Source organism: Choloepus didactylus, chromosome 22, assembly GCF_015220235.1.
Source record: "Choloepus didactylus isolate mChoDid1 chromosome 22, mChoDid1.pri, whole genome shotgun sequence".
In the NCBI taxonomy this organism is placed as follows: domain Eukaryota; kingdom Metazoa; phylum Chordata; class Mammalia; order Pilosa; family Megalonychidae; genus Choloepus; species Choloepus didactylus.
This window is the reverse complement of record NC_051328.1, coordinates 36,589,131-36,616,665: the sequence shown is the minus strand read 5'-3', so window position 1 is coordinate 36,616,665 and position 27,535 is coordinate 36,589,131. Positions and strand designations below refer to the sequence as shown.

Here is a 27,535-nt window from a genome sequence, read left to right as displayed (position 1 = left end):
TTCTGAGTAATGTTTGACTTTAGGTAGGTGCTTCTGAGACACTGAGCTGGTCATCAATGTATGCCTCAGTTCCAAATTCACCCTTTTTGCCTGCTCTGTGAAAGTGTATCTGGGCCCTTGAAATATTCTTCCTTTGTCACTGGCACGACGTTAGGGTTTTCAGTAGAGGGTGTGGGAAAGACATTCCAGGAGGAAGGGCTTTTCTTTCGCATGACTTTGTGTACAGCGCAGCAGAACCGGAATCAATGTTGAGGAAGAACTTCGTTATAATTTGACCTGTCCAATGCTGAGAGGACTGAAGCACAGTGCTTCTCGAACCTTAATGTTTATATAGATCATCTGGGGATCCTGTCAAAATGCAGTGCTGATTCAGAAGACGTGTGGCAGGATCTGGGAGGCTGCCTTTTTAAGGAGTTCATAGGTGCTACAGACACTGCTGGGCTCCAGACCACTTCTTCACTAGCATGAGGCTGATCAGGCTTCTCCAATCATCTAAGGCATGTTTTGTTTTTCAAATCCATCCAAGTTGGATACTTTTGTAAAATATAATAAAAATGTATTATTAGAAAAATGAAATAAAAGACATAACATACTGGCCCCAATTATTTTATTATTTGATTCAAAAGACATAAAATTACTCTGTGAAATTGCTGTGAGTCTTTAAACTCTTCTCACTTTCGCTACTTGTATTATTGTGGACTGGCAAACAATTTGCAGACCATCACCAGTCTGCAGACCACACTTTGAGTAGCACCAGGCTAGATGGCCATCTGTCTGTTAAGCTGGAACAAAGTGAAAGTTGGAAAACATGACCTCTATTCCCTTCCAATCTTAGGTTGTAAGAGTCTTCAAGTTGGGCTTTGAAATTTGATTGCTAAAACTTTCATTGTTTGGCGTACAATAATCATTTTTACATTTTGCGCAAAACATTTACATTTTCAGATCATTAAAATGAGCACTGCATACTGTCAGTCTGAATGTAGGGCCTTGAAAGCATTTTTGCTTTTTTTTTTTTTTTTTTTTTTGAGCATGGCTACAAAAGCAGTCACGTGTCTTAAAATCTGTGAATAGTTTGATAATTTGTAATACATAATCAAGAGCAACTCAGCTGGACTCGGTGTTGGATGCTGTGGAGAACATGAACAAATGTCAAGGGATAGAAAATTACTCTGTATATGTAAAAGAGGAGAAATACATAGCCTATTTGTTTTGTAACAAGTTTCTGTAAATAAAATAATCTATAAGAAAAAAAAGTCATTCAAATCTATCTTAAAATGGTCTTGCTTCATAGCTTACTGTCATTCACAGCTTCTATTTCCTTCTTCCACTTCTTGGGTAGCTGCCATTTCTTTCCAATTCAGTAACCTCATAAAGGCGTCTTTATTCTTCCTTTTTTCAGTCTTAACTTCTTCCCGAATTCCCCAGTTTAACTCTGTATTCCTTTAGTTTTGTTCAATTTGGTTTTACATTCTTTTCTTCAGTACACCCTCATTTTTCTACCAATCTACTGTGCTTCTCACCCCCTTTAATCCAAAAACATTTTTCTCCTTGGCTTTCCTCTTTTTCTTCTACTTTTCTTATCTTGCATATCATTCCTATCACCTTCTGCCACATATAACTGAGAAGTGTATGAACTGAACTGAATGAGCCAATGAATTAAAAAGAGAGAGAGAGAAAAAAAAGAAAAAGAGGCTAAGCTAAAGGGCTGATAATTTTATATCTAAAGTTAGCCCATATTAAACAGGAGGTAAATCAATTACTCTTTTCTATATTCTCTATCCCCACCCCAGGAAGCTCTGGCATCACATGTAAATTTACTGGAAGTCATGAAATCCATGTTTAATTATTATATGATGTCAATTTACAAATTCTTTCCCAGAAAAGACAGCAGGCTTACAATATCACTTTGAGAATTTCATAACGCTCTTTGAAAAAAACTAGAAATACTTGGGAGTATTGTAAAAGGTGTTCAGATACAAATATTCATGCCTCTCACTTCTTCCCCAGTTTTCTCTGTTTCAAGGACAAGACAATTCCCTGCTCTGCCCACTTTCTCCTTCGAAAAATAGATGAGGTTAACAGAGGTGATTTGAGATCTCTTCCATCCCTAAACATTTCTTGAGTAACCTACTAGCAGACCACAGAGTTACTGCATAGAATGAGCTCTGGAGACCCACTCTTGCTGAGCCCTCGAGGATAAAGCACAACCATCTAGGGTTTATAATATGCTTTTTGTGGATTGTGCAGTGTAAGTTTATTTTTTCTCCAATTACTTTTCCTTTGGCCAATCACTTTTTATTATCTGCTCTATTAAAGTTAAACAGGAAGTAAATAAAAAATCAATTTTTCTCCTTGACAACACTGAGAAAGGTTTCATAAGACAACAATTGTTGGCTACTAGCTAATAAAAGTTTGTGCTATTCAAAGCTTTATATCCATGAAAGAGGTCTACATCTCTAAATAACTATAATAGGGCCAAGGTAATCTGTTCAGTACTATCCTTCTCTGAGGACGCCCAAACTGCTGAAAAAGCTCAATGTGTCTAAATGCCATACCAACCAACCCAGACAATCAGGCCTGGTCCTCTCTTCCAAGGATCATTTTAGCCATTACAGAACAAGATTTGACATAAAGTAAAACAGAATAAGTCTAGGTGACTTTTCTCCATCTGACGTAAAAATCTGTTGCCAATAAAAGGAAACATTCCCAAACAGAATCTAATGTTCAAGATTTACAGAAATTCTGGGGTGATTCATGGGCATGACGCATTTGGCTTCAGGTGATTCCTGTCATCTCGAACTGTTTGGACAGCAGGTGAGATACACGGAGAGGGGCTTGTGCTTTCCACAGCCTGTGCCGACTTACTCCAAACTAACAATTCAGGTTTTGTTTCAAGATCTTGTTTTAAGAGTATAGATGACACTCTTCTGTTTTTTGTCTTCAAGAGCTCCTAAAAACCACATCAAAAATGGATCTTTTTAGGCCCGTTCACCTTAAGTATACACTGGTAGTTAGCATTTGCATCAAGAGATGGCACCCTTTCACACACCGCCTGTGGCCCGCTTTGAAGGGTGGGGAAACAGGAGCCCATCTATCTCACAGGTCTGTCATCCAAGAATTCCATCTGCATGGGAAGAAAAGCATTTGCCCAGATTGTTGATAAATGACTGGAGAGAGCTCAGAGGGAAGCCAAGCGGTGGGATCTGAACTGGGTACAACAAACTGTGTTCAAGCTTCCTCTTTCACAGCACCAGGACCTACCTGGGCTAACTAACAAATCACCGCGGTGCTCTCCTGAGGGGAGAAGAGAGGGAGGGGCGAGGAGAGGAAACGACAAGAAAGCACAGGGATGACCCTGCAGGGCCTGTCTGCGAGATGGCATCAGTCGGAAGCGCCTTGCTGAGAACCGAGATCACAGAGCAGGGCAGCCCTGTGCACCAAGTATAGACGGGGCTGGGTCTCAGTCCTGCCAGTGCTGGTCTAAGCCGAGCCTTGCACAGAGGCTTTCTAACAGAGGTTCACTGCTACTTCTTTACTTCCTTATTTCCTTTAATCTCCTGTTATTCATCCCCCCCCCCCAATTCTTTTCACCTGAACAGATTATGTTTTTCACTCACTTACCTTTAAAACATTTTTCTTCACATATGTCTTGGAACTATTTATAATTTCAATAGATTTTAAGAGTAGTTCCCAAACCCGGCTTCCCAGAATCTCCAGGGGAACTTTTATAAAAAGAGCAGATCCCTGGGTCCCATCCCAGACCAATTAAGTCAGGTCCAAGCCTTCCAATGTTATTCCGATACACTGCCTCCTGCCTGGGTGCTCTCGCCACCCCCACTGAGTGCAGGCCTCTACTCCCACATCTGCAAGGAGCAGTCTTTGTAACCACCCGTCTAAAATACCTCCCCCACTCCTCACCCACTTTATTTTTTCTTCATAGAATTTATCATCATCTAATAAATTGTACTTATTTAATGTTTACATCTATGAAAATAAGGACTTTGTTTTGTTTACTGCTCTATCCTCATACCTAATAAAGTGTCTGGCACTGAAGGGGCATTTGTTAAATACTTATTGACTTGATAAATGAACATGTAGTTAGATTAGGAAAGCAATGGATTTTAACACTGCAATGTTAGTTACTGTTTCCATCCTGAAACAAAATGACAACTGTTTAGAAATTTTATTCAAAGTAAGAAACTTTACCTAAAAGTTGAAGTTTTGTGTATTCCTGGACTACATCCCACTGATTCACCCACAATGAGGGAAGGTAAATGCTTTCCCTCCACATCCAATCTCCTGGGTTGGCTGTACAGTCAGCAATTCAAGGATTTAATGTTTAAATTTTCAACTATTCCAAAGCTTCCCAAATGTCAGTGGCACAGTAATTTGCCTTGCGCTGAGGTACATATGTAAATGGCACTGTATGGCTGGTGACTGAAATGACGGTTTTGGTTTGTGAACAAGGCTGCCCACCTGCCCAGCATGCCCACCTCACCTTGCTTCACTGCTCACTCTCATCATCACTGGTGCCCCAGACAGGAAAATGAGAAAAGACAATGCACTGTAAAATGTGAAGATCAGAAAAGCTTCCAAGAAATTCAAGGGTTTCCTGTCAAGCCAACAAAAACGTGGTACTGAAGCTGAAGCAAAGCCAAATTTACAACAGAGGATGCAGAAACAACTCAGAAGAAGCCACAACAACTACAGCCCTGGCCATACCTAACAACCTCCCTTCCCCAAACTATGCAACAAAGGAGGATTCACAAAAAATTTTCCATGTTTCTCTCGATATCACATCTTCTTTGAAGATAAAATACAGTATTTTTGTATTTAGATTTACTCTAAGCAACCATGGTCAATTATGTCAGTATTTGGGAGAAATCAGAAAATAGCAATCGTTTGCCTTCGAGAATCATGAGATTTGAACAAAGGAATGTTATCTTTGGGAGGATTGTTTTCTGAAAGGGGAACATGGAAAGTGTGAATTTACACTTTACACATAGGGACAGTCCAAGGAAAATGGGATACTCCTGCCAAAAACGCAAAAGCTTCATAAGAAGCCTAACAAAACCCAAAGAGAAGTATATTTTACAAAATGACTGACCAGTGCTCATCAAAAGTATCAAGGTCAAGAAAGACAAGGAGACATGACAAGTAAATCATTGTAAATGCTGAGTAACAGGTGCTGTGTTGAGTACAAGGGAGGGCAAAAGCCAGCTCTCTGGAGAGAGCTGTCAGAGAAGACTTTCAGAAGCAGCACTTGAGCAAGCCTTAGCTGAATATTTTACAGGCACATTAGGAGGGTAAAGGGAGTACACCAAGAAGAGGGACAGCAGAGGCACTGAACAGTAAAGAACTGCACATTCCAGGAAAGAGAATGCAGGTAATCCCGTAGGCTGGAGAGCAGTGTGTGCACACGCGTAAGGGGGAGGAGGCTGAGAGGGAACGGTGCGGGAAGGGCCAGCTCCCAGAGGGCCTGTGAACCCCACAAAGGAAACGAAGCTGCTTATAAGCAGGGTTTGTTTTTGTTTGTGTTTTGTTTTTACATTCACCTTTCTATTTTGAAATAATTTTAGACTTAGAGAAAGTTTTTAAAAATTGCACAGCAAGTTCCATTTACCCTTCATCTAGCCTCTTACTAGTTGACAATTTACATAATCTCAGTGCAATTATCAAAACTAATAAATTAATAGTGGTGGCAATACTACTAACTCCACTAAGGACTTATTCGAATTGCACAAGTTTTTTCCCTAATTTCTTTCCTGTGTTCTGGGACCCAATCTGGGGTCTCAAACTGCATTTAGCTGTCGTCTCTGTGACAATTCTTCAGTCTTCCCTTGCTCCTCAGGACCTTGACACTTGATGAGTTCTAGTCAACTACTTTCTACAATGTAACTCAACTGGGGTTTGATTTTTTATGGTCAGATGGGGGTTATGCACTTTTGGCAGGAACACCACTGAAGTGACGCTGTGCTCCTCCCTGCCTCAAACCGGGGAGAATGTGCTGTGGGTGTGTCTTATCTTAACTGGCGATGTGAACCCTGATCACTGGGTTAAGGTATCTTTTGGGCTCCTCCTTTGTAAAGTTACTACTTTTCCCTTTTTTATTAATTAATATCTTGGAGGAGATAATTTGAGAATATGCAAATCTGTTTCTCCTCAAATTGTTGCCCACCAATTTTAGCATTCACTGGTAGTTCTTATCTGCAACAGTTATTACTGTGGTATTTTAATGATTTTTCTATTTCCCTTATTCCTTCTACATTTATTAATTTAATTTATTAATTACACTTATACATTTATTAACTGGAATTCTTCTGTAAGGAAATTTTTTCTTTTCCTCCTTTTATTTAGTCATCCATAGACTCACGGATGATTATTTTATTCTAGGGGCTATAATCTAATATAATTTTTTTGTTGCTCAAATTGTTCCAGCTTTGGCCACTGAGTGCTCTTTCAGGCTGGCGCCTGTGCCTTGCTGAGATGCCTGTTTTCATCTGACCACCTCCTTACTTTCTGGCACCACCAGATGTCCCGGCCCCATGTTGCATTTTTCCCACCACAGAAATGGAATCAACTATGTCTCAAAGGACATTAGAGTTTTAAACATGATCAGATTACATTTTAGAAAAGTCACTTTGGTAGCAGCAGAATGGAAGACCGATGAGAACTGAGCATGGGGGCAGGTGAGAGGCGCCTGTCACAATTCAGGAGAGAAATAACAAATGCTACAACTTGAGCAGAGGCCGTGGTAAAGAGGAGGCAGATCCTAGAGATGCAAAAGGTAGAAAGCCTAGGTCTTGGTATCGATTAGCTGTTGAGGAATGAGGGAGGGGGTGGCATCCCAGGGGGTGGCCAGGTTTCTCTGTGGGTGATGGGTGGTGTACCAGCAGCACAGCAAATGATGGACAACCTACGTGGGAGGAGAGGGAGCTGAGCCCCACTGGGTCCCAGGTGGCCACGTCGCACAGTGATGATACATAGGCTTGGGGCTCAGGAGAGAGGCAGTAGATGGGACTGTCCTGGGAGAGAGCACAGGGTGAGGACAGTATTTCATACAACATCAAGCAATAAGGAACAGACAGGAAGGGCAGCCAGAGAGAAGAACCAGAAAAGGAGACTGGAGGGAAAACAGGACAAAGGGAGAGCATTTGTCACTGAAGCCTGGAGAGAATGAGTATCAGAAAAATGATCACCATGATAAATACAGCAGATAGGTCAAGTAAGAAAAACACTGAAGAGTTTTCACTTGATTTGGCAATTCTACAATTATTGTTTTTTGTTTTGTTTTGTTTTGTTTTTAAGAACACTTTTAATGGTGTGATAAGATAGCAACCCAAATGCAGAGTGAAGAAAAAACAGGAGGTACAATTGTGGACACAGTAAACAGAAAGATTCTTTCAAGAATCTTGGTTGCAAAGGAAATGAAAGTACACTTATTAGAAGAGGATACGTAGTCTGCTTGCTTTCAACAGGCCCTCAATCAACATTTGCACATCTTCCATATGCTTAGCACTGGAAAAGGCACAGAATACTTTTATGCTGGGGAAAATGAGCCAGAAAAGAAGGGAAAAAACAAAAATAAAAGATATAGGAGAAAGAAGAGGACATATGACAGAATGATGACCTAGAAGAAACAGGAGAACACAGGGGACAGGGAGAATTTGACTTGAATGTCAGATCTAGAAGACTGGCATGTAAATAATTGTTATATAACATCTAAACAGCATTAAAAGTGATCTTCAGAATTAACGTTTATATGTATAAAGGTTTAAAAATCTAACACTAGAGACCAGTGGTTGGCATGCAGCCAACCTGCAGTTTGTTTCTGTATGGCTGTAAGCTAAGAATATATTTTTACAGTACCAAATACATAACATTATAAAAATTCAACCTAATAGATATACAAAGAAAAAGAATTTGGAGAGCTCACTTGCAAAAATGACAAAGCAATGGTTGATAGGCCTCGAAAAAAAAAAAGCAGATTTACACTGCCGGGGTCTTTATAAAATAATCCAGGATTCCTTAACAAAAATCCAGTTTCATGTGACAAGAAGAACAAATCTGTTTTTATCCTCTGAGCTGGGATATAAGCCTCCAACTGGGTTTACCTGCACTCACAAAAAAGGACAAAGAAACAAACCAACAAACCCCTAAGTGTTTTCTGATTTTTTTATAGTGCACTATTCAGAGGAAAAAAGAACTGGAAATTAAAATGTCACACAGGGAAATGATAAAGCAAATTATGTGCAACAGCAATATGATGTAATAACAAATAGCTTTTAGAAATGATAATTATATAAGGAAACAGGGATATGAAATGACTTCAAGTGAAAAGATGAACCCTAAATAATACGTATATACAGATGACAATTGATCACACTGTTGAGAACCAGAAATTAATTTAGGAAGACATAAATAATGGAACTCTCATATGACTTTCTATAGCCTTTTGTATTTAAAGTAGATTCCAGTTCTTGTAATTTTGAAAGTAAAGCAGTCAATAAGATTTACCTATTAAAAGACAAGTTTTGAAAAAGCATGTTAAACTTTTAAGATGAGTTCAAAGACAGAATCATGATGCAGCAACTCATGAAGCAAAAAAATTCTTCTAGAATGAAAGAAGTCTGATTCCTTGTTCTGGTCACACCCTGACCTTTTGGAAACACACATGAAAGACATTCATGCCACAACCTGTCAAACAGTTACAGATTTTGCTTATGTATTATTTTTCAAATGTTATTTAAAAGAGGCTCCTTCTATAACCTTAGGACCCCATGCAAATGATCAGAATAAGCCTCAATTAAAAACTGGCCAATCTGGTTCTTCTGTGCTGTGGTAGACAAATGGCACTGAACACTACAAAAGCTCTGTATTTCAGAAGGAGATCCTTATTTCCACTCACTTTTCATTCTCTCTTTCCCACTATAGTTAGAAGGAAGGTTTACGCCTTTCAAAGACTGAGAAAATGGAACTTGTGAATAAATCCAAAAGGAAAGTAAGAATGTTATATTAATTTATCATCTTTGTAGGCATCCTTTCAAAATAGTTGTCCAAGCAAAGCATTAAGTGAATGTAAAGAAACTGCTATTTTTTTCTTTTTGTAAAAGGAGATAGCGGGAGTGGAGAAAAAAAACTTTGGCCTCAAACACCACTCCTCCCTTTCAGTTCCCTTTAATAAATGAAAACCATCTCCAGGACGGGCTTTACTTTAGCATCTTTAAGCTCAATCTTAAAACCACCTTTCTGGTTCTGGCACCTCCTTAATGTCTAATCTACGGACAACCTTTTCAAACAACTTGAAGCTGAAAAATGGCTTCCAAAATGTTGCCAGGGAATGAATACTGCTCAATTCTTTAGTCATGCTGAACAAAAGCTCTCTCATTGGAGCTACTAGTTCTGAATAAAGAATTTGGTCCCTTCTCCTACCAGGTTTCTTAGCACCAGAAATGGGCTTTACTGGAATGGCTCATATCAGCTAAGACAGTACAAAATGAAAGACTCTCTTACAGGTTAAACCACATAGTATAAGGGCTTATTTTGTCCCTCTCTCCCAGCTCCTAGGACATATTCAGTGATGCAGTAAATATTATAGCAAAAAGATTCGTCTTATTTGGAAGCAGTATATACAGCCTCCTGAACTCTGATCTGTTATTTCTTCATCAGTACTTACAGACTGCAGTTAACTCAATTCTATTACATATGAATTTCCACTCAAGGATTTAACACCTCTGGTCCTGGAGATAAAAGATGATGGCCTTTAAAAGCACCCAGGCTCCTCTGTTCTGTTTCTCCCAACTAAACAAAAGATAAGCAAGTGCACGCTATGCCGTCCTTACGTACAATATACTAAAGGAGTATGTAGAAGGGAGTGATCAGAGGAGAGGTTGGAAAAAATATTACAGAAGAAGGGAAACCAGAAGCAGGTCTTGAAGGATGAGTATGAATTTACCTGCCAGAAAAGAATAGGAGGTAAAGAAAGGCAGAGCCGGGACACACAGGCAAAACCAGAGGATGAAGATAAGTAAGAGGCCATCGCTTGTAAAGCACTCTGCAGAACTGTCAATACTAGAAGAGCATAATTAAGGTGTTTATACAGCAATGTCAACTCAAATTCCACAAATCTAAGATGGATTGTTGCCTGTCCCACTTTCCCTATCTTCCTCTTCTCCCTCATAGCCCACATTCAATTAGTAACCAGCTGATTTCTTCCAGTTCCTGATCTCTACCATTACTCAGGTACCAAAGCCACTGCCACAGTGCCCTACTCTGAATCCGATTACCGACTCCAGTTTCATCCCCACCCCGTCCCATAAACATGAAACTAAATTACCTTCTTAAAGTACAGACAGCTCCATCATGTTACTAGTACTACTGTTTAATGGTTAACAACTAATGATTGACTAAAAATCTAAATGCATTAACCTAGCCCTCTAGATACTGTTCTTCCCTTCCATCCACCCTGCCTCCCACCAGGCCTACCCAAAGCCCGAGTCCAGCCAAATCAGCCTGCTCAGGACCCTGTTCCTGCCTTTATACCTTTGCTCTGTCTGAATGATCCTCCTTGGCCATTCTCCTTACGTACCACCAGCCACCACCAAAATCCTACTCGTCCTTCCAAGCCTTGCTCAAATATTGTTTCCCCGGTGAAACTTTATCTGATCACCAGAGTAGTTCCTCCTCTGCAGAGCTAGTAGTAGCTGTACAATTAAAACAGCTTTCATTCCATACTTGCTTTTTCACAACTAAACTGTAAACTCTGAGAGCAGATGCTGTATTTGCCATCTTTTTAAACTATTCCTAACCTCAAAGTAAGTGAAGATAACCATTGTTCACTGATACAATGAGGAGCTCCACAGTGAACCTGGAAGTCATCCTTGGCCTCTCTCCTTTTCCTTATCAACAAGTCCTCTTGCCAAATATCTTCAGTCCAGTCACTTCGTGACAACTCCACAGCCAAATCCCAGTCCAGGTTACCCTTATTTCCCACCTGAATGGCTGCAGCGTCCTCCTAATTGGTCTCTCTCCCTCCATTCTCTACTCTTATAACCCATTTTCTGGGGGACCTTAAAAAATATACCAAAGGGGAAGTTTAGAGTCATGTATGTCACCAGAAGGAAAGCTGGAGGTTAAAACATGGGAATGTATAACACAGCAAATCTTGTGGTGGACAATGCCTATGATTAATTGCACAAATATGAAAAAGTTCTTTCATGAACTAGAACAAATGTATGACACTATTACAAGGAGTTAACAATATGGGAAAAAATGTACCTACTGCAAACTATGGACTATAGTTAACAGTAATATTTTAATACTCTTTCATCACAGTAACAAAAGTACTTCACCAATACCATGGGTCAATAATAAGAGGTGATGGAGGGATGGGAGGATTTGGGTTTTCTTTTTCTATTTTCATTTCCTTTTTGGAGTAATGAAAATGTTGTAAAATTGATTATGGGGTTGTATGCACAACTATGTGATGATACTGTGAGCCAGTGATTGTATACTTCAGACGGTTTGTACAGTGCATGAACATATCTCAATAAAACTGCATTAAAAAAAAAGTACCAATAAGATTGCATCTTTCCTATGATTAAAATCCATCGATGCCTTCCCATAACTCTTTAAGTAAAACCTAAACTTTTTATCAGACACTAAGCTATGTTGTAAGAATTTTTTGTCCACCGCTTCCCCAAGCCAGCCCCCAATACACATTCAGGGAAACAGTTCATCTTATTTGGAAGCAGTATCAATGCCAAGCAGAATTCACGAGCTACAAATCCCTGCCTACCGCTCACCCCTGAGAATGTCAGCTTCCGCCTCTCTACCCAGTACTCATATTCTCCAGTCCTGTTGGTGTTCTGTTCCCCAGATAGGCACACTGGGTTTCCCTCTGCACCTCAGCACTTCTGCTCCTGGGCCCTCCCCACCCCCAGCTCTTCTCTTGCTTAGTGCTCCTCAACTTTCAGATCCGTTTAAAATGGTGCCTCCTAGAGAGGTGCTCTCTTTACCCCATCTGTAGCTGCAACATCCCCTGCTCCCTGTTTACTACCTTTACAGCCCTATATCTCTCTGTAATTAGGCTTTTTCTTTATTGCCTGCCTCCCAGTGAGACTCCACGGATGCAGGCACCCTGTTTGCCTAGTTCACCAATGTAGCACAGTGCCGCACATTCACCAATACAGCATAGTGCTGCACATAAACACTCGAGAAAAATTTAGCAAATGAATGAACATATTAGAGAACCCTGACCAAGAAACTATGTTCTCTACTTAAAGAAAATTGTTTCTGAAATGTGATCAATTGGGGTTACTGATATAGTAGTGAATGTTGGAATAAGTCAATTAAATATACTTTGGAATAGATTTTCAGAAGCATCTACTCCAACAAATAAAGCAAATTTAGTCTTTCCCCACTCTTGAAATTCTGATACTATCACACAAACACTAGAATATTCAGTATTGAAAATTTAAAAATAACTTAAAAATCCTTACTTTTATGATTATTTTCTTCACCAACAATATAGAAGTAGGAAAAATAAAGTGACTGATTTAGGTTTCCATGTACTCATCTTAGTTCTAGAAACTGTGGGAGACCATGAATGCATGCTCCAATGGCAGGCAACAGACAAGAAGACGGAGACCTGGAGGCGCTGGGTCCTAGATAAACCACTAAAATGGAAGCTCCACGACAGCAGTGACCTCACCTGTCGCATTCTCCGCCATCTCCCCAACACCTAGTAGTTTCTGATACACACACAGTTTCTACTGTGTACTTGCTGACTGAACGACTAACCGAGTAATCAATGCCCTGAAGAGCCTAAACTAATTATATAGAAGGTCTTTTGCTGTGTCTGAGCTGCTTATCATTTTAGACAATCCTAATTCTTAAACTGTAATTTATTATTGGTAAACACAGGCATGGGCTAAGGTGGTGATGACATTTCTAAAGAATGAAGCAATAGGTATGGGACAGTGCTGAATATTTTCATAATCTCCTTTCCTATTGATAAGAAAGGAGACTGTAAATAAAGGAAGCATGGCATCTACTCTGTGGCTGCCCCCACAATAGTAGGTGATAAACATTAGAAATATTTTACTCCCTCTCTGCCAACAACAGAGACTATAATTTTTAGGCAGGGGACAAAGTTGTTAGCTCTGTCCACACAAGGTTTGTTAAGGAGGCCAGGCAGGAAAACAACAAACAAACAAAGAAGACACACAAAGCGAAGTCTCCAATCTGCTACAATAAGTCTACAATTCCCACATTAGCTTTAGTGTAGAAAAAAAGATGGAAGTTTGTGGGAAACTGTCCTTTTACTAACCAAATGGAAGACTACAGAAGAAGACAGGGGTTCCTACTGGTCTCCAGTCCCATCTGTGGAGTAGAAGGTGGGCTACGGCAGAGAAGAACGAAAAGCACAAATACCAGTGACTTTTCTCTCTAAGGATGTTCACTGCTCTTCAAAATTCCACTTTCCTCACACTTTTTGTTACTTCTAGTGAGCATTCTCCATGTGTTAGAAGAGACTCAAGCCAAACTCACATCATAAATGTGAGGTTTCAGTATGTGTTTCCTCCAATTCAGGGACTGATAGATTTCAACAATTTAAGTGATAAAAAGTCTGAAAATATTTTAAGCCTCAATAACAATAAAAATTTTCAATTATTCGTATCTGATGAATGCTAAGTTTCAAAACAGTTCTACTCATCTTACCATATTAACACAAAAATCACAAACATCAAATGGTCTTTAAAACTGTACCTAAAATTACAGAAATACTTCATGGTTCAGAGAATCCAGATACCACAAAATATCATGTCCATTAGCACATTAACTCCAAATAAGCTAAAAAAAAAAAAAAAAAAGATACCTTACCAGTCTATATTCTACTATTCACAGTCCATTTTTTAAATCCAGTCCTTCCCATTTTCAACTTATGCTACACACTGCCTCTCAAAGCTTTACTGCCTGAAGGCTAACTTTGACCTAAAAAAATATTTCACAGAGATTTCATTTCCCCTAGAATATTCAATGTTTCTAATGTCTTTGAACAGAAGAAAAAAAGCAAATTACCAAGACAGTAAATGACAAATACTATATATTTATATTTCACATCATTCCTATAAGTCTGTGACCAGTTGGGGGATTCACATTTGTTAACAGTAGACCATCATTCTATGCCTAAGTCTCTCTTCTGCAAAAAGAATTCGGGAGATGATTTAACTCTCCCATTTTCCATACCACAGGGATCAAGACCCTGAATGAGTGTCAGAGGGCATTTAAGCCGGAATATAAACACTAAGCAACCCTGCAGCGGCCTCTCCATCCGAGACTGATTTCCTTTCTCCTTTGGACTCATCATGTCTTAGGAGGCAGAGACATGGAACCCAAGGTTGAAACCACAGCCTGCCACCTGTCACACCCAACACTCCCACATCCCCACCCATAACCCAGAATTCAAGCTTACAAATTGTTCATTTATATTCCAGCTTCAGCACACAAATGCTAAATCCTTCAGAAGGATGATGCATGCTCCCAGAGGGACTTACTGCACAGTACTCATAAGCAGAATGGCTCCTTTTTCATCTTGATTATGTTTTCTTTATGGATTATAAATAGATTTCAAGCTTCACTTTGATACCATAAGAAGAAATGATTAACACTTTAAACAACGGATGAGGTAGTTTTGCAATTGGAATGTTTCGCCTGTATTATCCAAATTGAAATCCTACGGAAACAACATTTCTATGTAAAAAAGCACTTTACTTGAATCTAAATTACATAATAAAGATTACTCAATGAACACTGAAGAGGATTTATACCGGAAAACACAAACTCTAAGAGGTAGAATGCAAAAGGATACCAGTAAAATGGCAAGAATGTATCAATTAGATGGTATTCATTAGAGTCAGGTTGTACTTCTAATATATTACTATCACTCAAAGTAACAACCAGGAAAGCTTTATAATAAATCTGAACACAACACTTTCCTATTTCTTAGATTCACTAGCCTAATAAAAATCTTACTGATTTGTTTTCATTATTTGAAACCTTTTGAAATCTCTCCAGAATTAGAGCATTTGCTACTACTGACAGTGGGAATCACTGTCTTGTATAAATAAATAATTTAAAGCTGAAATGAGTAATTGATGTTAAACTTAAATAGAGCTCCTATTTACAAGTGCTTAGTTTCCTTAGAAACCCAGACAAAATATTTCTTTGATCTTCTGAAACTGAACATATTTTAATATTACTTTTGAAAAACTCACATAAGAGCAAGGTTTTTTGGTTGTTTTTTTTTTTCTTTTTTACCCACTCAGGCCCTGGAAGTAGGTTTGGAACCACATGAGTAGCAAATTCTGGGGTCCCAGGTACCCTGTGTTTACTGTAGAAGCAGGATGGATGGAGCCCAGGCTCTGGGTAGGTATTTTCCCTAAGCTCTACAGATTTCTTGTGGGAGGGCACAGCCAGAAGATAGTCAGAATGGGGCCCTCTAGAGCACAAAACCAAGGACAGGGTCTCTTGGAATGAATGAATGAATGAATGAATGAATAAATAATAAATAATAAAAATTAAGCCACGTGGTTATAAGACCTTCAGGACAGATTTCATCTTTTTAAGCAGTTGTTAGAGATGCCTTACAGTAGATGGATAAAAACAAACAAGACCTAGATCCATTAAAAGACATTCATGCCCAATTTACTTCCCACTGCCATAAGAGTACAACAGACAATATCTGTCAACTCAATTTAAGAACGCCCGAAGGTTCAGTAAGAGACCCAGAACCAGGCAGGTTCTAGCTGAACCTCCCTGGATGACTAGCATATATGGATGACTACTCTCTGAAAGCACATGTGAAAGCAAAAGAAAGATTTTTAAAAGATCACAAAGAAAGCAAAATGTTATTTACTACGAATTTTCTAAAATCACTTTATTCCAGAGATTCCCTTCAGATAGTCAGATTTTCATCATTACCACGGGTAACATTTAGTGCATGCTGCTGCCTAAGTAACATATTCTAAGCACTGAGTAACAAGGAAGCAAACAATCTGAAACAAGGTTGTTCAGTTATTCACATAAATGAATCAAGAAAAGGGAACTGGGGACTTGGTAGCAAGCCCTGCAGGTAACAGGTCATACTAATGGACTGGAGCATCTATGTGACATTAAACTCTAGGGCACAGTGCAGGTATCCCAAGAAAGGATAGTGACAATTTTGGTGTTACTATGAAACTTGGACCTCCGACAGAAATCATATTCGTGTCAAGTAGTTTCGTCAGCATCATCTGTGAGTCAAATTTTAGATTTAAATGGCAAAACAGACTCATCAGTAATTAGGCCTTGGAACATAGCCAGATTAACAGCATTAAACAAATGCTTGTTATAACCCACCTCTGCTGGGCTGGATTTATACAGCATAATACCCAAGTCCTGAAGGGCAGAGGAAAAGAAGTGCTTTAACATCACAGTATAACAAAACTTTAAGTAATGCAACAAAGGTCTAAGAACAGACATCCTCTCCCCCATCCCACATACACAACATATACAAACAAAGCGCACATACACACACACACAAACAGCAGAGAACCACACAATTCAGACTCCAAGGGACTTGCTGTTCAGGTAGTAGCCCAACAAACCTCACTTCCCAGATGAGGAAACAAAGTCACAGAGAAGTTGACCAAGATGACCTAGGTTGCACTCTAAACCCACTTCTCAAAAAACAAGAAAAAGAGCCATTTACATTGTGTCTGACTCATCAGGGGATCCAAATATCTTGCAAATCTTTCTGTCCTTCTCTTTCCAGGACTGAAAGCTTAACAGACCAATCTTCTAAGAGGTCCCTAGAAAAACCGAAATTCTCAAAAGTGAATACAGGCCTGGGAACCTGTAATAAGAGAACCACCACAATGTCAATGCAGAAGCACTCGGCAATTCATTTTCAAATCCTCTCATATTTTACTCCCCAGGAACCACAGCTCATGGGAGAAAGGGGTCTGAACTCCACATCAAGTCAATGGGATTGGGCTAGAACCAGAAGAGTTTCAGACAGGAAGCAAATCAAACTTAGCAATATTCAAGAGAAAAGGAAATTTCCTACCTGCCTCAGGGAACTTTTCCCAGAAGGACTCAGGTTGCTGAGAAAGGAAAGACCTGTGGGTCATATCTATAAATGCAGTTTCACCACTCTTAAAGATTGTCAGCTATATTTAGATTTCATTTTCCCAACAAAGTAGAGGAAGAGTATCATCCAGGGATCAGAATGAGAAAAGCCTGGGAAAAGGGCATGCTGACCAATTACTGAGCTGAATGATAAAATATGGAAGGCCCTATCTGCCTTCCTACAGCATCTATATCCTAAGGCTACATGACACATACTCTACACAACCCAGAAACATCAGACCTTTTCTCAGGTTACCATCAAAGGTTTTGTGGCCGAAGTTGAGCTTTCTGGCTTTTTCCTTCTATATTTAAGGTCTTTCTAATGTGGTATGATTGCTAAGACATCTAATCTGAAGATAAAGCACAGTAAAAGATCAAACCAGAAAGTTAGGTTGAAAGACTTTTCTGATTTAAATAGAAACTCATTTTATTAAATGATTTGCTTTAATTCCATATGTGACCAAGTTGGACTGTCTTCTGGTTGAGCATGCATGCAGCAATATATCAAGTTGCTTCTAAACCAAACAACTTTAGGTTATTATTAAAACAAAACTAAAGATACAAAACAAAGCTCAGATTTTTATAAAACTTCACATATTACCACACATTTGAATATCAATTCATCGATTAATGGCATGAGACCTGTTAAGCTTCAAAACATCAACTTCCAAAACATACAAATTTTTTGTTTCAATATAACTCTTTTACAGTTCCTTTCAAACAGATATATTATAAAATTCCAATATTATTGGTATCAAAAATTACTAAAGTGTTTGTTGCCAAGAAGTTATAAATATATTAGTCAAATTAACTGATAATTTTAAAAGAACCCCAAGAAGATTCTACCATTCAATAGGGAAGTAACCTTAAAGCAATTAATCCGTCATTGGAAAAAGTTTAAACACATGGATGTTTTATCTGTAAAATGTCAAAAATATCTGCCCTACCCACTAAGGTAGGTTGAGAATGAAAATCAAAGAGATAGTATGTGAACATGTTTGATAAGCACTTCAGTTAAAACATAATGTAAGCCAGAAAGTCACAGTCTATACACACACAAAAAGACAGTTAAATGCAAGTAATGCTGTAGCTTGGTATGGGTAAAAGAGTGGGACACTAGGCATTTTCAACCTTTTAGGAGTCTAATCCTACTTCAACTACTGAGTACTAGTAACCTCATAATGTAATACAACTCACTAATGCTCACTGAGCTGCCGTTTTCTTATTTTGAAAGAGATAGGATTGGACGAGGGGAGAGCTGAAGTCCCTTTGGCCTCTGCCACTATGATAGTATTATTTCACACCTAAATTACTGCCATTAAATACAAGCAACAGTTCGCATGACTAAATATTCTCTTTAAATGTCAGCATATCATAAGCATATACCTCACCTTTCCCAACTCAGGGGATAGAGCAATGGATGCTATCCTTTGCAGACCTGGAGGCAGACCTATGAGGTGTTCAAAGCACTGCTACATTGTATCTTCAAAAGGTGGGTCAATGACTAAATAAGACAAGACACATTTTATGCTCCATTTATCAGACCAGTGAGCTCACGTTCAGATTTACAAACAACTTGCAGCAAATAAGCGTAAAAGCTGGACACAGAAAGCAGGTCTTCAAATTCTGAGTCCAGTGCTCTTCTCAACTAGGTATTGCTGAATGTTAATATGGACATGCAACAGAGCCAATCCCCACTAATGTCTAATTTGGTGCGGTAAAGAGGAAGGCATTCATTCCTTCAACATGTTCACTAAACCACTAGGCACTGTTCTTTCTGAGTGCTAGGGATACAGTGAAAGACAAAAGAAACAGCCCTGACATCAGAGAGCTGATACTGTGGTTGGGGAAGATGGATAACGTGAATAAGTAAAATATTAGGTCTACTGCAGTGGTGAGTGCTAGCGACAGCATACCTTTGGCCAATTTTCTTCTTTTAAACCAACTGGATGCCATTTAAAGAAGTACAAAAATAAGGCATCTAAAATAGTTATCCTGTGCATTTCCTCAAACAGGAAACACTCTGGATACAGGAGACACTGGCCTGATGACTCCAATCCATTATTGATTGTTCAAACCCTGAACTGCCAGTTACAAGCTGCAGCTGTCATATGGGCAAACCTCAGTCTAAATTCTATACTAATAAAGACTTTTTCCTCATCCTTAAATCCACAAAGGAAAAATGCAAATGGGCTTACAAAACAGAAATTACAGGAGCATGTGAACTGAGTTAGCACAAATGTCTCCTAATGCAAAGTTTAAACTGTCCTTGTGTGCTGAGTTCTGCCAGAAAAAGCTCTAAGAAAATCGCACATCACTTTGCTTTTTCTGATTTGTCAATTCTAGTGACATTCTCCACTATTAGTCTACACTTAACCAACTTACTGGGCAATATCTCCAACTTTTAGCATCTTCTTTTTAATTATTTAAAGAGCAACGTAGTTTGTAAGACAGTTGCTATAAAAAAAGAAAACATCCTGCAAGATCTGATATACACCTCTATAAGCACTGTCTTAACCTTTAATCAACTTAGTTCAGCTGGTAAATCAAGTTAAGCTTTGTTTTACTTGAGTTTTAAAATGCCCTTCCAGTCGCTAGAATCTCAGGGTCCTCGGGGTTGTCACTGCATCCTAGGAATCACAGTGAGTCTTTAAATTCGCTACAGCTTTCTTGAACGTGTGTCTACAACTCACAACCCTTGTTTTAAACGGAGCTCCCACAAGGGAGTGGAGGGTGACGTTTACCAGGAGAAAAACCTCCACCTTCGGGGTCGGATTACCCATCCTAGGCAGAAGCTCCAACAGGGCTTCCCGTCTTCACACGCCCAGCGATGAGGTGTTTGTTTTGGTCTCTCCGCGGGCAAGGGCGCTCCCCAGACGCGTCCGCGGCGCCCGGCCCTCGGCGTGTGGATTTGGAGGCAGCCACTGGCCCGCAAACTTCAGCCAGGATCGCCGGCCGGGCCCAGGCGCGGCCCCGCCCTGCCCGCCGGTGCGGGTCTCCTCCGGCCCCGACGGTGTTTAGGGGACTTACGGGGGCCAGGGGCTCGGGCGTTTCGCCGCGACGGGCGAGAACTCCGAGGGGACAGGGCGGGGAGTTGCGGGCCCGGGTCCCGGGTCAGCTCTGAGGGGGCGCGGGGCCCCGCGGGGAGCACAGGCCGGGCCCCGGGGCGGCCGGCCCGGCAGGCGCTGTCCTGAGGGGCGGCGGCAGGTGGGATCCGGCCCGGGGTGTCCCCCGAGCTGAGCAACGACGAGGGGAGCGCCGGCGGGCCGGGGCGGCCCAGGGACGCCGAGGGACACGCCCGCCCCGCCCCCCGGGCTCCGGGCCGCGCGGCCCCGCCCGGCCGGTCGCGGGCCTCGGCTCACCTGATGTACGGGCTAGCCGCCGCCAGGATGTTCTTCTGCACCGGGATCTCCTCCCCGTCGAGGACCAGGTGCGCGTCGCAGAAGCGGGACTCCTCGCGGAAAGAGCTGAGCGCTCGCAGCAGGCGCGCGGCGTGCTGAGGGTCGGACACGGCGCTGCCCTCGGCCATCGCGCCCCCTCCTCCGCCGGCGGGTCGCGCTCGCGTCGCCGCCGGGCCGAACCCCTCGTGCCGTCCGCGTCCGGCGCGCGCCTGCCCGCCCGGCCCGGCTCGCAGCGCTTAGAACACTAGCGGGAACCCCCAGAACGCGCCTGCGCCATCCGCGGCCCGCGGGGCAGGCGTCTTTTAAGGAGCCGCCGCGTTGCGTCATTTCTGCGCGACGCCCCCTCTCCCTTGCTCCTCGCCCTCTCGCCCGCCGTCGCCGGAGGCGGCCAATCAGAAGCCTCCTTCCTCGGCCCCACCCGCCGGTCCCTGCCCCGGGGCAGCCTGGGTGCGGTAGGCAGAGGTCCGCTGTTGAGAGCGATTTCTGCGGCGGTGGAGGATTGTGCCGGCTGGTTAGACTCTGTGATTGAGTTTGTAGCTGGAGTGTCTGAGTTTGAGTCTCAGCTCTTCCACTTACCAGCTGTCTGGCCAGGGGTGAGGTATCCATCCTCATTTTCCCCATCTGCAAAATGAAGACGATGACGTCTTCGTGTTCTTGTGGACACCTGTGAGATAATGCATGTGAAACGCCAGGCACGGTTCTTGGCCTATAGCAAGGGCTCAGTAAATGTAGCTTTCTTTATTAGAGGAAAGCAGGACCTGAATGAGGGCGTTTTGGTTGCGTGCTGGGGAGAAAAACTGGTAGATGAGGTAAGCAGGGAGCCCCAGAATATGCAGAGCCTCCTCCGCTGTTGTAAGGAGGTTGGTCTTGATCCTAAAGGTGTTAGAAACCACGGAAGGGTTTTAAGCAAGGGGTTTTATAAAGATCACTCAGCTGCTACGTAGAGAATGGGGAGAGGGGCTCTAAAGGCAAAAAGATGCTTAGATATTGCAGTACTGGAGGTGAAGGAATGGTGGCCTGGATGAAAGGGTGTTGATGGAGGTGGACAAAAGTGGACAGCTTTAAAAAAATAGAATCGTGAAGAAGAAGTCCAGTGTGTTCTGGGTTGAGTAACTAACTGTATAGGATCTTGGTACCTTTCAGGGAAAGATAGGAAACGCTGGAATAGTGGAAGGCATAGATTCCTTAGATCATAGCCCAGGAAAGATCTGGATGGTGACAGAAAGCAACTCTAGGTCAGCTAGGCAATCCTTCAAACTGATGTTTCCACATGGGAATGTGGAATGCAGCTACCATTTTGTGCAAACATTAGGTACTCAATAAGCTACCAATAAATTGGCAATTTGATGAGGACCCAAAACCAAGGACCAGAACAATGTGGACAAGAAGTCAGCATCCAGACAAAGCAGGATGGGGTTTCATTGTATCAGCCCTGTCTTCTTCAAACAACTCAAAGGCTCTGAGAAAGTCTTGGGTCCATACCCTGCACCAGTTAAGGCTTTGGAGTCACTTGCAGGAATCAGAATATATAACTGCTTTCAGGGCAGTAGAATAGGAATGGGAAAGGATATTACTAGCAGAAAGTCCAGACATTTCCTTTTTTTAATACACAGCTCAGTATTTATGTATGAAATAAAATGTCTTAGGATTTGCTTCAAAATAAAGGGAAGGGAGGACGTGGATAAGGATAGAGATGAATAAAAAATGGCCATGATTTACTAATTGTTGAAGCTGAATAATGGGAATGCGGAGATTCATTGTACTCTCCTCTGTATTTTTGTGTGTTAGAATTTTCATTATAAAATGTAAATAATTAACAAGGTAAGCAGTTCAGGCTTATCTTCTTCATGATACTTGCCCTCCTCCAGTGCCTGGGAGCAGTCGACATTCCTCTCCCCAAACAGTTGCTGAACTTTAAACATTGCTCTGTCAGGAAACTTACTGTAATGAGTTTGATTATCCATGTCACCTGCTAGCTCACATGTTTTATTTTATCTCGATTCCCAGGTGTCTGGCACATAGTAGTGCTCAGTGATTGTTGAATGGATGGAGGGATTAAAAACACTGAATACCAGACACTTAATAAATATTTTCTGAATTGTGTTCTCTTAATTTATGTTTGTCTTCTTTCTCACCTGGGCTGTTGTTGAGGTTAAAAAAAAGGGGGGGGGCAAATATGACAGGAACAGTTCTCTGTACAATGTAGGTAGAATAAATACCTATTGATTAATTGCTTCTTCAAATGCCAGAGGTTCCAAACAAAACAAAGAGCTCAAATAACAGAATCACAATGAGGTAAGCAATTATCCCAAACTGGGAGTGTTGCTTTAGTTGAAGTAACTGGAGGTGAGTAGGGATATGTCAAGCAGGTGCTTCCTGGTAGATGCAAATCTCTGTTGTTTTGATGGGAGGAAGGAATACGATAGTGTGGTGGATTGAATTGTGTACCCCAGTTTGGACATGTTCTTGGTCTTGATCCACATTCTGGTGGGTGTGGACACATTGTAAATAAAATCTCTTTAGGATGTTACTACAGTTAAGATGTGGCCCAACTGAATTAGTTGGGGCTTTAATCTGGATCACTGGAGCCCTTTGTAAACAGAATGAAAATCAGACGAGGAGAAAAGGCAGGGGGAACAGCCAGAATCTAGAAGTCAACAGAACCTGGAAGAGAAGGAAAAGACACCTCCGTGTGCATTGCCATTTGATGGAAAAGCCAAGGAACCCCAAAGATTGCCGCACAGCCGGAAGATACTGACCCCAGGAGGAAGTAAGCCTTCTAGCCTCTGAAACTGTGAGCCAATAAATTCCTGCTACTAAGCAAACCCTTTGCGTGGTATTTGTTTTCATAGCTGGGAAACTAAAACAGATGGCCTGGACAGAGGGTCAGAGAAAGGGTAATTGCTGGCTTGTGAGGGTCACATGTAATAGGAAACTAATCAGCAGAAGACTTTATATATGCTTTCAACACCACCCCACTGTTTTCAATACTCCCCATCTTCCCTGTCTGCCTGCTGAACTCTTATTCATCAAAACTTTTCAAAACCCAGCTCAAACATGACCTTGAGGAAACCTTCCCAGCCAACTTCTCAGGACAGAGTGATTAAGTCATCCCTATGCATCCTGGGCTATGCCATGTTCAGTGCCACACTGCCCTGTAAGTCATGGATTTATAAATTTGTTCCCCTGTTAGACCATGAGCTCCTGTGGTGTAGGAGCAGGACTGCATTCATCCACATGCCAGGGACTCACATCATGCCTGGCGCTTAGTAGGTACCTCTCAAATGCTTTGCATAATTAGAACAGAGATGACAGACCAAGTAAATGAGCAAAGCAGACCTGATGCAAGACAGTAGAGGTAGATGAGAGTGATGGAAACTGAAGAACACACACTCCATCTAAAATGGGAGGCTGCCCCTCAGCTCCAGCTGATTGGTCCATGGGATATGGACTGACTAGTGCCAGACTTCAGAAGTTTTCAAGAGATTTTGAAAATCCAGATTGATTAGAATGTGCTAGTGTTTCAACATTAGCAACTAATTCCATCTGGGGAAAAGAAAATGCACCATGGATCAAATACTGTCCGCAGACAGGATCTGGCTTTAATTCATTTCTGGAGGTGATCAGAAAATCATCTTAATCAAAAGAAAGCTGGGTTCTCAGTAAAAAAAAAAGGGTGAGTTGGACTCAGTTGTCCCAGGAAAACTCATTCTGGTGCTGTGCGGGAGGATTTGGGGGCAGAGTCCACCCTCCCCACTGCTGTGGCAGCCACTCCTGGCTGGCCCATGTTCTGTTTTGCAGCTTTTCTTGATGTTTCTCAAATTGAGCCGCCCTTGATATGATTTGGGCCCATCAGAGTGGAGTATTTTGTGCTATTGTTTCCCTGCATTCTGTAGATATCAGACATCAACTGTAGTTGTGAAATGTGTAATTTAAGAGATCTGATTTTGTCCTGGCAGTCTCAGTCCCTGATGACCGTAACTGAGCACTCCTGGTTTACAAGCTAAACAAGCCCAGAGAAAGGATTTTTTTAAGTGCTTTCTTTTGGCATTCATGGCAGGGAGTTCGCAAAATGTTAATAGGAGACATTCCTTCAACAAAATATATTAAGCATCTTCTATATGATACATGTTGAGACAATGGTGAAGTTATACAGAAGTTACTTTGGTGGTGTCATTGAGCCTTTTTACTTCTTTGTACTTTTCTCTATTGTTCATCTTTTCTGCGTGAGTGTGTATCATTTTACAACCAGGAAAAAAAGCCACAAGAAAGCAATTACCATTTGAGAAGAAGAGAAAAAAGCTGCTTTCTTTTACTTTGAAAAATGAGCCCTTGAATAAAGGAAAAATCACCTTGGAATTGGGGTGTTATTTTTATTTTTAATAAATGTTAGAAAGAGGAGAGGCTAAAGAGGAATCTGGTGAAAGAAACAGCACAAAGATAAAAATTAACAATTGGAACCTCTTTAGAAAACATCGAATCCAACAGGCTTATAGCATGGATGAGAAAGCCAAGTGCCATGACTAGTCTGAACTCAGACCCAGGCCTTTTGTCTTCCAGACCTGTAAGCTTTTCTGTTACACCAACTTGACTCTTCTTAAGCATTACTTTGGTTGTGACAGTCTAATCTGATTCATTTTAAGGCAGCCTTCAAATATTTTGTTAGGTAATTGTGATTTTCCCAAATCTTTACATAGCTGTTTCTTTTCAAAAATTTAAGCACTTCCAAATTGCTGAATCAGAAAACATCTCAGTATTCATAATGCTTGAGAGTTGATTCTATATATTTCCACAGTACTCAGAAATGCCTCTGACATTGTGAGCTAATTAAATTGTAATAAAGGTAGCACCCCCCAGCACTCAGCAGAGTGCCTGACACGTAGTAATGGTCAATAAACATTTGCTGAATGAATAAATATTAAGAGATGGGGAGAACCGAGATTTTTCTATCAAGAATGGCTTATTTCAGAGCTTATTTTCCATAATTCCTCACTGTACTCCAAACTGGTATATCCAACAGCCTGCTTCCAATCCATTCTCCAATTGAATATCAAATAAGCACATGGACTGTAATATGTCAGAAAATAAACTCTTGGTTTTACCTCTTAAATCTAATCCTTAGACTTGTTTAAATGTTTGTGAGGTCATCTGAATTCCTTTAAGTCACTGGCCTTCTTAACTGCCTTCCTCTGGGTATCTTTCTCACATCCCTTGGATAAGATTTTGGATAAGTTACTTAACCTCTTCTGTCTCTCCATCTTTAAAATTGGGATAATCGTAGAACCTCCTCACAGGGAGGTTGTGAGGATTAAACAAGATGAGACTAGTAAAGTGCTGAGAAACAGGGTCAGGCACATGCAGTTGCTCAATAAATGCTAAGTGCTGCTATATTGATTACTGATATTGTCGCCATCGTCGTCCTATTTCTAATGGCATCCTTGTCCAGCTCAGGAAGCATCAGCTTCTAGGTGACTTTTATGTCAATATCCAGCCTCTTTACCTCTGTCCTCAGGGCCCCCGCCAGCTACCTCCTCTCCAGTTCTAGGTTCACAACCTCACTTCTCATTTTTCCTTACTTTAATGCTGGGCTTTAGCTGGACTTCATCTGTCTTCTATCTCTGATATTTTAATTTCCTATTCCAGGTCTTTAAGCATCCCATTCCATTTCCTTTATTCCATGTTCCATGCCTTTAATTATTATTTAACATTTAAATTCCTTCTTATACTTCCTAAAATATGTCAGACCTCTTTTTTAACCAGCAAGTTTGGAAACTATCAGTACATGAACACATTTATTGTCTTTCAAATTTTTCTTATTGGGGAATAACATACAATAAACTATATTACTCAGGTGTACGGCTCAATGAGTTTTTCCACATGGATACAGCCATGAAATCAAACCCAGTTCACAATATAGAACATTTCCAATAATCCAGAAGGCTCCCTTGGCCCCTTTTCCAGTCAATACCATCCAGAGGACTGCACTCTTCTGACTTCTCTCACTATTGATTAGTTTTGCCTGATTTTGAACTTTTCTGTTTGGCTTCTTTCACTCAATTTTCACTCCTTGAAGTTCTTCCATTGTGTTGCTTGTAGCCACAGTTGGTTCTTTATTGCTGTGAGTATACCATTGTGTGAATATGCCACAACTTATTTACCCATTTTCCTACTGATGGACATTTGGATTACTTACAGTTTGCAGCTGTTATAATCAAGCCTCTGTGAACATTCTTAAGTCTTTTGGTGGACGGATGCCATTTTTTCTCTTGGGGATAAACCCAAGTTCAATTGCTAGGTCATAGGGTGGGTCTATGTTCAGTTTAGTCAACATGGCCAAACAGTTTTCCAAAGTGGTTGTACCAAATTGCACTCTCACCAGTAATGTATGAGAGTTCCAGTCGCTCCACATCCTCAAGTAATTGGTGGTGTCGGTCATTTAATTATACCCATTCTGGTGGGTGTGAAATTGTACCTTGTTGTTTTAATTTGTATTTCCCTAATGGATAATGGTATTGAGTACCTTTTCATATACTTTTTGACCATTTGAAGATCTTTCTTTTTGTTAAGTGCTTGTTCAAATCTTTGGCTCATTTTTTACATTGGAGTTTTAGATTGATTTTTAGAAACTCTTTATTATATAAATATATAACCACAAATTTCTTTTATCAGCCTGTGGCTTGTCTTTTCACTCTCTAAATAGCGTCTTACGAACAGATGTTCTTAATGTTAATGAAGTTCAATTTATCAATCTTTTCTTTTATGATAGTGATTTTCATGTTCTGCTTAAGAAATCTTTGAAGTCATGCTGATATTCTCTTATGTTTTCTTTTGTATTTTCCCTTTCACATTTAGGTCTATGATCTACCTCAAATATGTGAATTTTCTTAAATCCAGTTCAAACTTCATTTCTTCACAGGCTCATTCATTCATTCATGCTTTTAACAACTCATTCATTTAACAAA

The 27,535-nt window shown here is 40.8% G+C and overlaps 1 protein-coding gene across 4 annotated transcripts in view; it reads right to left on the bottom strand.

Moving 5' to 3' along the window:
- Window positions 1-20,814, bottom strand: part of GAN (gigaxonin) — a 63,502-nt gene extending 42,688 nt beyond the window's left edge. For 3 of the 4 annotated variants that reach the window (XM_037815689.1, XM_037815692.1, XM_037815693.1), the window contains exon 1: window positions 20,535-20,814. In XM_037815689.1, the coding sequence (XP_037671617.1) occupies window positions 20,535-20,701 (167 nt within the window). In that variant the 5' untranslated portion in view covers window positions 20,702-20,814. Of the gene's footprint in view, window positions 1-18,563; window positions 18,583-20,534 lie in introns of those variants that run through there. The other variant, XM_037815691.1, reaches the window with a different exon arrangement.
- Between the last annotated feature and the right edge of the window lie 6,721 nt (window positions 20,815-27,535).